The sequence below is a fragment of the Corticium candelabrum genome, chromosome 22 (genome assembly GCF_963422355.1).
Source record: "Corticium candelabrum chromosome 22, ooCorCand1.1, whole genome shotgun sequence".
Classification (NCBI taxonomy): Eukaryota; Metazoa; Porifera; class Homoscleromorpha; order Homosclerophorida; family Plakinidae; genus Corticium; species Corticium candelabrum.
In genome coordinates, this window is record NC_085106.1 from 4335739 (window position 1) to 4345931 (window position 10193).

The window sequence follows — 10193 nt, forward strand, 5'->3', positions numbered from 1 at the left end:
GTGTGCTCTGGTTGTACCGCGTTTGTTGATTGGAGGTGGCGATATTAAGATGGTCTGCGACGCGGTCATATAGTTCTTGTGTGCAATGTAATGTATCTGTCGGTTGAGGATGTGAACAGGAACCGTTTCGTTCTTGTGATTGCTATACATCTGCTTTCGGTGTTGATTGGAGATTGTCCGCCAAGGAATCTGTCATTGTGCGGGCTCTCTGTTTAAAAAATGACGCGAAACGGAGACGCATTAATCGTGTCATGATTGGCAGAGTTGTATGCCAACTGCACGTCCAGTAGTCGATCTGGCCAGTCGGTTTGAGAGTGGTGAACGACTTTTGCCAGAGTTGTTTCTATAGAACGGTTCAGCCGCTCAACTGAGCCATTAGCTTGCGGGTGGTAGGCTGAAGAGACAGTGTGCCGGATCCCATACTTAGCACACAATTCGTTAAACGTCGTGCTCGTATACCAAGCACCTTGGTCGGAATTGATGGTACGCGGGATGTCGTAGCGTCCGATCCACTCTCTCAATTTGGTGCTAACGGTGTAGGCCGACACGGTTGCAATAGGTGTCATTTCCGCATACTTGCTGAAAGCATCTTCGAAGACTAGAATGTAGCGATATCCGTCTGTGGACAGTGGCAATGGCTCTTTAATATCTGTCTCCACGATATCGAATGGACGAGAAGGATGAGGGCGTTGGTAAAGCGGAGCTTTAGCTGCAGCAGTCGGATGGTTGCGTTCTCCGTAACGGTGGCACGACTGGGTATATGCAGCAACATTCTGGCAAACTGTAGGCCAGCAAAAACCAGCGAGTAGCCTGTCGAAGGTTTTGTTGGCTCCCTGGTGTCCTGCCGTAGGGTCATCGTGCTCAACTTTTAACGGTGGAAGTACTGTTATACATGATCGCGCTCAAAGCCCACTCAACACCCAACTCCCTGTATAACCTCGCGTACCCTTACACTAGAAAGCCATTGAGAGGATTGCAACGTGACAATGTGAGGAAGTCAACAAATACAGAAGGAGAAAAAAGGCTGAAAGAAAGCTTGAGAAATGAAGGATAAGTCATGTAGAAATCATCAACTCACAAGACTCCGTGAGTTGGACGTGGGTTGGAGAGAACATGAGTTGTACTGTCAACATACTCACTAATTAATTGAATCATGAATTGATATCTGAAATCCAGATCTAACTGGCTTCTTCTCACCCTTTTTATTTTAAACAAACGAATATTTGACCATAGTCAATTAGCTATGGTCAGAGCAAACAAGATTATGAAATCTTTCTTAATTAATTTAATCAACTCTAATTTATGAGGATGTTGGAAACTGCTGTCAAAGGATACGTGAGAGGATTGTTGATAATTGATTACAATCTTCAGAAGATTCAATCAACTCTCACAACCTACAAACAAAACACCATTCACTGGTAGTTCTAGTAACAATTATGTTTCACATGAAAAAACCTAACCATATAATTATTGATGGCTTTCTTTTACTTGAGATACTCTATAATGTCTGACAGTGTCTTCTGACAGAGCAATTTTTCTACAAGTCGCTGGTCGCCCCTACGTCCTTATAATATAGCTAGTAACCTACTTGCAGTGATGCAACAATTCTGTGTTACAAAAACAGATCTGTACTGCAAATCTGAAATCAAATTAAACTGCCATGTTCATTTGTATAATACATAGCGTGGCGTTCACATCCACACTAGAAATTAAGTTACCGTAATATAGTGTATTATGATATTGACTCTCTAGGCTAGTCACGCAATACTAAGTGTACAAGTACTGTGTCTGCTTATATACTAGTGGTATTTGTACTACGCATGCGCAATGTAGTCTACTCCTGTTACATCCCCTTTCCAAAAAAATGTTCTAGCTAAGCTAGCATTAAAGTCTAGACAACGTAATCCTTTAGGTAAGCAGGTTGTTTCACAACTCGTTTGCTGCGGGCGACATTCGTTGTTTCTGTTTGTTTGAAGATCGTTGCGGGTGTTATTCTGCTTTGCTGTAATGTCTTTATCTGTGTTGTCTGTTGTTTGGGTTTTGTTGTTGCTGGTGCTGCTCGTAGATGTTTTCTATTTCTGCGAAGAAGTCGTCCGTCTTCTGTAGTGACATCATAGAATCGGATGTTTACTTGTCTCTGAACGGTTGCTGGTTTCCATTTGTGGTCGTAAGCGTTGAGTAGTTGTATTTGGACAGCTTGACCAGGTTGTAGGCGAGGCAGATCCTTTGCTGTTTTGTTATAGTAATGGGCTTGCTTTGCTTGTCGTGTTGCTAGTTCCTGAAAAACATCGACTGTTATCTGAGGTTTCAGTAGCTTTGCAGTGGTAGGTAGAAGAGTTCTGGTTCTTCTACTCATCAGTCGCTGTGCTGGGCTAGGTTGCATTCCTGCTGTTGGCGTGTTCCTGTGATCCAACAGTGAAAGCCATGGGTCTGACCCAGTGATCTTTGCTTTTCCCATGATGTGTTTTGCGGTTTTGACTGCACTTTCTGCTTTCCCATTTGATTGGGAATACCCTGGACTCGAAGTGATATGGTCAAACTGATATGTCTTGGCAAAGTCTTTGAATTTATCTGACGCAAACTGTGGTCCATTGTCTGATACAACTGTTGATGGAATACCATATCTTGCGTAATGACTTTTCAGTTTTCTGATGACCGTGGCTGAGTCCATACTGTCCAAACGGTCTATCTCCCAAAAGTTACTGTAGTAGTCGACTGTAATCAGATAATGCTGATCTGAAAGCGTAAAGATATCCAGTCCGACTTTGCTCTATGGTCTACTTGGGATTTGGTGTGGTGTTAGCGTTTCTTTCTGCTGCTGTGAGCCAAGGGCTTGACAAACTTTGCATTGGCTGACATAAGCTGCAATGTACGCAGTCATACCAGGCCAGAATATGCATTCTCTGGCTCGACGTTGACATCCAACTATGCCTAGATGTGAGCTATGTATCTTTTGCAAGGTATTTGCTCTCATCCATCTTGGTAGGACACATCTATCATCTCTGTATATAATGTTATGTTGCACAACTAGCGTATGTCGATAGCTGTAATATGGGATTAAATCAGGTGGAAGTTTGTTCTTGTTTGGCCATTCTTGTAGAATTATAAGCTTGAGCTGTTGCAATATAGGGTCTTTCGCTGTTTCTTCTTGGATTTGTGCTATTGCCTCTGGTGTTAGCGGTATGTAATCCGCCATATTGATATGTTCGATTTCAATTGCAACATTGGTCTGTTGGTGTACCACTTCCAAATGGCTGGATGATGGTCCTTTGTCAGTAGATAAATAGACTCGTGACAGTGTATCAGCTAGAAACATCTGAGTACCACGATTGTAGGTAACTGTGATGTCGTAACGCTGTAGTCTGAGAAGCATTCTTTGCAGTCGTTTTGGTGTCTTCTGTAGATGTTTCTTGACAATAGGTTCTAAAGGTTTGTGATCAGTTTCTACCAATTCTGGTCTGCCGTAGATGTAGTGGTGAAACCTTTCCATCCCAAAGACGATTGCAAGTAATTCCTTCTCAATTTGAGCGTAGTTTTGTTCGGTCGTTGTCAGAGCCCTGCTTGCGTAGGCTACCGGCTTGACTGCTTGCATGAGAGCTGCTCCCAGTCCTGTTTCTGACGCATCGCATTGTACTGTTGTCAGATAAGCCGGGTCAAAGTATTGCAGTACAGGTGCTTCTGTAATAGGGTTTTTTATTTTCTGGAAAGCTTTGTCGTGGATATCAGTCCAATTCCATGCTGTATCCTTGTGTGTGAGCTGGCGAAGTGGCTCACACAAATCGGTCAGATTGCTAAGAAAGCGCGAGAGGTAATTGACTAGTCCTTGTATGCGCTGCACTCCGTGAACGTCTGTGGGCTTCTGCATATTTAGTATTGCTGTAAGTTTGCTGGGGTCGGGCTTCAAACCGTCGATTGTGAGCAAATGTCCAAGATAGACAACTTTGCTTTGCCTAAACTTGAGCTTGTCGGCATTGATGCGGATTTCTTTGGAGCGGCATCGCTGAAGTAGTCTGTGGAGTTTGCGGTCATGGTCTGCTGTTGCATCATTCATGTTACTTCCTACTCCAGTGATCAGGATGTCATCCGCAATTGTATGCACTCCGGGCATTTCGTCTAGGGCTTCGTCTAGTCGTCGCTGGAATACTTCCGGTGCAGGTGAGATACCGAAAGGCATCCTCTTCCATTTGTAGCGTCCAGTGGCGCCTCAAATGTCGTAAGTAAGCTAGATTCTTCGTCTAATTTAACATGCCAGAATCCATTACTTACGTCGCAAACGCTGAACATCTTGGCTTGCGATAGTTCAGGCTGCAGATCATCGATGGTGTGCATCGGATAGTGACTGCGTCTTAGTGCCTTGTTTAAGGGCTTGGGATCGATGCACAAGCGGAGTTTTCCGTTCGGCTTCTTAGGCGACGAGGCTAGATATCCACTCGGTTGGAGTGTCCACTCATTCGATCACGTCTAGTCGTTCCAGTCGCTGCAGCTCGTCTTTCAGCTGTGCTTGTATAGCAATGGGCATTTTTCTTAGAGGCATTTTGACAGGTGGTACCGTGGGGTCAACATCTAGATGTAGCATTCCAGGCAGTTGACCAACAGTGCTGCTATCGAAAACATCTGTGTATGTTGCAAGAAGTTGCTTTAAGTCAGATGTGGTGTCCGTGATTGTCTGCGGTTTGCAAGAACCAGGTGCTGTATGTTCGTGTTTGACAGTACGTACGTGGTCGAGGTGTACGCTGATAAGTCCTAGTCGCTGCGTCGCTCCGGCTTTTAACAGAGAGGTAGTTGCTTTGTTGTCTGCAACGACAACGAATTCCTCAATGTGTTGTTGCTTCTTTTGGGGGTTGATGATTGGCAAAGTACACCTACCCAGAGGTTTCAGTCTGCTTTTGTTGTAAAGAGACAAAACTTTGTCAGATTTCTGTAGTCCGGTCCCTGGAGGAGTTTCCGACTTTCTGATAACGTTGCACGTAGTACCCGTGTCTAATTGTAGACGTATTGAGCACCCACCGACTGTCATTGTGGCGTACAGTTGATTGACATGTGTCTCCTGGCTATTTTGAAGAGAATGGGCTGTATCCGTGTTTCTGGTATCGGTCAATGTGATTGTCATCAAGTAATTGGTTTGGTCTGACTCGTCGTCTTCCATACGGTGTATGCGGTACTGTTGTTTTGGGGAAGCTGTCTTCTTTTGTGATTGTTTCTGTCGGCAAACGGAAGCAAAGTGGTTTGCTTTGCCACACTTGGAGCATGTTTTGCCTAGTGTGGGACATTGTCTTGGACCTCTGTCATGTCGTCGTCCACAATACTGACATGTCTGCGGTACCCTAGCGGTTACCGTGGCTTGTCTTCTCCTGTTGCGTGTGCTGTACGCGGTCAGTGCATGCACGTCATCGCTGAAGCTAATGGCTTTGGCTTGTGCGGATGTCGACTCTGCGGCACGGCATATGGATATCGCGGTCGCCAAAGTTAATTTAGCTTCTTGCGGCAGTTTCTGACGGGTGTCATTGTTGCGTATCCCATGGACTATCTTGTCGCGCAACAATTCATCTTGGATCGCACCATAATTGCATGCACGAATCATGCTTCTTAGCGAAATTAGGTAGTCATCAAAAGGCTCAGCTTGCTTCTGTGCTCGCTGCGTGAGCTGGTACCGTTCGTAGATCACGATTGTTTTGCTGAAGCAGTACGCTTCCATATGGCGAAGCACTACTGCCATATTATTTCTGTCTTCACCTTCTGCGAAGGGCAAGGTGTCCAGAACCTCGAGAGCTTCTGCCGGCAGGCATTGCTGGAAGATCGCCACTCGCTCCTCGTGCGATCTTCTGGTCATTCGGGACGAGACCTCGAAAGATTCCCATCTTCTGCAAAACGTTCGCCAGTTTTGTGCCAAGTTGCCTTTTAGATTCAATCTCTCCGGCAACGGGACTGTCACATTCGTCAAATGAACGAGATCGCGTGGCTCCGGTGACTCTCGTACTGTGCGTGGCTCCGGTGACTTTCGTACTTGCGTAGCCGTAGACATTGTTGCTCATAAACAGTCTGCTGCTAGTCACTGCACTTCTGACACCATGTAATATAGTGTATTATGATATTGACTCTCTAGGCTAGTCACGCAATACTAAGTGTACAAGTACTGTGTCTGCTTACATACTAGTGGTATTTGTACTACGCATGCCCAATGTAGTCTACTCCTGTTACAGTTACTAGCAATACACATGCATTCCAAACTAAACCCACAACGATGTGAAATGACATTAGTTTACCTAAAGCAATACATCTCCATTTCTTCAAGGACTTTATCCAGGTCCCTCTTGTCCGATCGAGTCGGCCTCCCAGACACGTGTAGCGCCGATTCAAAATGGTCTGGAACTCAATATTGCGGTTGGTCCTAGCTGTTCATCTTTTTACTAGGATTCTTTCGTTCGAATGGGACTGAGAAGAATCTTTCGTCCCAATGGGATTTTTATGTTTTTCGTCTTCGGTTGAGACGTTGAACTTTCTGAATGCAATACATACACATTTTGTTCACTTTTACACAGTCTGCAAAGTCTAGTTGTTTTCAGAAACGACGTAGAACGCCTATGAACCCAAGACAAGTTTGCCTTGGTAAAATTTGACGTTAGGCGTTATCTACTAAACCTAAAAATTGTCTGCGCTGTTATGGAAACCACCTAAAATGCTTTTGAGAGTCAGAAAAGCAAATCAAAGTTTGACTGCCCTGTCAACCAGACCGTACTCGCGCATCTCGTCGGGTAGATTCGACGCTTTCATGTTCGCGTCTTACGTCTGCCGATGCTGAAAATGCAATGGCACTACTTTTCACCATAGAAGCAACCCATTCTGTACTTTCAAACAGCTCTGGATCGGTCGGAAATGTCGAAATCCCGTTCAGACGAATTCGTTCGAATGGGATTTTGCTATCTAGCGTGATCTTTTGCGCGCAAAACACGACAAAATGTTAGACGCTAAACGTATCAAATCACGGCATTGCTGTCACGATGGCTATTGAAGCTTGTAGACGTCAAGAAACGCAAGGTAAGATTCTGGTGTCCCTGTTGACCAGACCGCACTCGCGCCTTTTGACGACTCATTCGCCGTTTCATGTTCACGTCTTACGTCTGCCGATGCTGAAAATGCAATGGCACTACTTTTCACAATAGAAGCAACTCATTCAGTACTTTCAAACAGCTCTGGATCGGTCGGAAATGTCGAAATCCCATTCAGACGAATTCGTTCGAACGGGATTTTGCCTTCTAGCGTGACCTTTTGCGCGCAAAACACGACAAAACGTTAGACGCTAAACGTATAAAATCACGAAATTGCTGTCACGATGGCCATTGAAAGTTGTGGACGTCAGGAAAAATCAAAGCGAGTTTTCGCTGTCCTTGTCGAACAGACCGTACTCGCGCCCTATGTCGACCATTCAGTATCAGGAGACTGAGTGCTCAAACGGTATACTACGTACAAAGAATAAAGATACTCTTAACCTACATAGCTAAAGAGTGAATGAAACAAGTATAAAAACACTGAGAAAATGATCGGTTTCTAGGGATGAGCGTGTACTTTTAATTAGTTAACTTATAGATTGCTCATTGCTCATTTCTTACGTCACAATCTTTTTACGCTTTTGTCACTTGCAGCAGTTGTGTGCATCTCGACTTTTATATTTACGCTGAAGTCAAGTGTGACACTACTCTGGTATGCAATTGCTTAACTACGATAGTAATAACACATCCAATTTTACTTGAGGTATTGGGTATATCAACGACCAGTCGGTTACATCTAGAGTCGATCCAGTGACTAAACGGTACACATCCGTAATCCACAGTCTGTTCAATACAAAAAACGTCGTTAAAATTAAGTGACTTCGTCGACTCTATACTCCAGCATGCACACAATTGTAAGTAGCTATAGGAAAACTAAATCAATTTACTTCAAGTCGAAAACAACTTGTTCGTGCTTCTTTCCAAGCGAGTCAAAGACAAGAAATGCTTGATGAAATATATCTATAATCTTAATTCATTGAAGAAATGCAAATGAACACAAAACTTAGTAAGCAAATACATTCATGGCTTGCAACTTCTATCCAATGATTGGTTAAGTAAACTGGAATGGCAAGAAGCTCATAATGAAAAACATTTAGCTAAAAAAATCAACACATGAACAGTTTCTACATTGCTTCGCTATGTATTGTGATAAATTACCTTTTTTATCCATTGAAAACCAGCTATTCCGCGCTTGCGAAAAATAGGGAGTACAAAGCTAGAAAGGCTTAGGATTCGTCTTGGTCTCTAGTATTATCATATCCAGTAAATAGACGTAGTTCAGTGATAGCATTTGTCGCCTGAGTTACTTACCATGTCATTAACATAGTCTTGAAAGTCCTTGTGGATGTAATTTATTACCCATGCAATTAGAAACTCCATCGCAAATAACATCAATTAGTTGGTGGCTAGTATGTTAAAGTAATAATTTAATGTAGCAATCTTGACTATCGTATTATTTATTGTCGCAACATGTGCATGCACAACTGATGACCAGCTTACAGTGTCGCTCAAAGGGCCAGGTTTTCTGAGGGCATTCAAGTCGCCCTTCGTTAGTATCTCTTTTCCAATCTTTGCCATTGTTGCATGACTATCGCCACTAGATGCCTTGATATACTCACTAACCTGAAATAGTCGATATCATATCAAGATTATTGAAAGCTAGCGGACTGTATCTCTACAAGACCTGTGCTTCTATTGCTGACGAAACAACAAAATAGGACACTTCTGCTATCCTGATAGTCTAGAAGATATCCTGTATTATCAACTCGTGTGGCAGTTGTATCATATGCCTTACCATATGCTCTTTATCGATGATCATATTTCCATGCTTGATGATTGCAATCTCGTCCAGTACTCTGAAAGCGAAGGTAAATAAAGATGTCGTAACTAATCAGAGGATATATAACCACTAACAGTGTTGCTCTTGTAGTCGATTTTTGTATCCTTTCGATATACGTTAGCTATTTCACGAACAAACCGATCCATTTAATTGTGGAATATGGACTTGTGTGGTAAGTCTGTATAAACTCGTCTACTAATTCTAAAAGTAAATGTATATACTTGTTGTTACAGAACATCCTTTCAGCAGCTGTGGACAATCCTCGTGTAGCCAACAACGTATGGCAGATTTGGAGTGGTATAAACATTAACTGAGTCCATTACGTCGACTTCATTAATTTTTAGATCAATCCCAATGACATGAGGACGTGGATATTGCATCGAATTGTTCTTATAGGGGCCGTTGAAAGGTACGCGTACAATTTATAGATCTAACAAAATACAATTTACTGATACAACACATGTACTGTATCTAAGAGAGAACAGAAAGATGAACTATTTGAAAACGATCATGATGAGGATCCCCATTCTAGTGACTGCATTACAGGGACAGAAACAACAATTCATCAAGTAGTTGATTTAATTGAGACATGCACGGTTTGAAAGAGACGATTTTTAACTGTTACTAAATTGTAATTTTTGTATGATTTTAGAAATCAGCTACGAAAAGTAAACGTTATTCACAAGACGAACACCTTACAGCTAATGACTCTTTAACGGTATCAACACTGCAAAAATATTCAGATACACACTGTATTTATTTGGACATATGATTATCACTAATCTGCTTATGCAAGGTATCGTTCAAGCCAGGAAAAGTACCCTTTTCTATTGAAGGCACAACAGATCCCGACAGATCAAGGTATAGGAGCGTGATCTACAAGTAGCATATTTGAGCACTAAAATGTGTATTATTGTTTATCAGCAGCTATTCTCCAAAGGTTCATACATTGTGTATTGTGTTTCTGTGTTCCATACCTGATCAGAAACGTTCCTTGTTGTTGTTAAACAGAAAGTCAAAAAAGGAAACTGATAAAACGTGATTATGATATTAGATCGTCTGCAAAACGGAAAAGAGAACAGTAAATTTTTTCCTGTGCATCATATTCTAAGCATGCCTAACCCAATTCGTCTCTGTAAACATTATGCAGCAATCTCGCATATATGTATATTAATGTCGAATTTTTTGTATTCGCGGTCTTTTTCATTTCATACTCAGAAAATAAACAATTCGAGTGATGAATTGAATCAACTGAAGGTATCATGCTGTAGCCTGGCTCTTTTTTGCTTCAAATACATGTTCATGTT

General features: G+C 42.5%; 1 protein-coding gene and 2 long non-coding RNA genes across 3 annotated transcripts; 2 read left to right on the forward strand and 1 right to left on the reverse strand.

The window, feature by feature from the left end:
• Positions 1-1891: 1891 nt before the first annotated feature.
• Positions 1892-2671, reverse strand: LOC134197758 (uncharacterized protein K02A2.6-like). The gene has a single exon (XM_062667110.1). It carries the CDS (start codon positions 2669-2671, stop codon positions 1892-1894), a length of 780 nt encoding a protein of 259 aa, XP_062523094.1.
• Positions 2672-8989: 6318 nt separating this feature from the next.
• LOC134197017 (uncharacterized) lies at positions 8990-9460 on the forward strand. Its single transcript, XR_009972590.1, has 4 exons — positions 8990-9058; positions 9120-9164; positions 9231-9295; positions 9363-9460. It is a non-coding gene; the product is annotated as an uncharacterized LOC134197017 (long non-coding RNA).
• Positions 9461-9566: 106 nt separating this feature from the next.
• LOC134196992 (uncharacterized) lies at positions 9567-9861 on the forward strand. Its single transcript, XR_009972586.1, has 3 exons — positions 9567-9604; positions 9683-9747; positions 9814-9861. It is a non-coding gene; the product is annotated as an uncharacterized LOC134196992 (long non-coding RNA).
• The last annotated feature ends 332 nt before the right edge of the window (positions 9862-10193 follow it).

Excerpts from the sequence above, each read along its gene's own strand:
- LOC134197758 (XM_062667110.1), bottom strand. The coding sequence starts at position 2,671 with ATGGACTCAGCCACGGTCATCAGAAAACTGAAAAGTCATTACGCAAGA.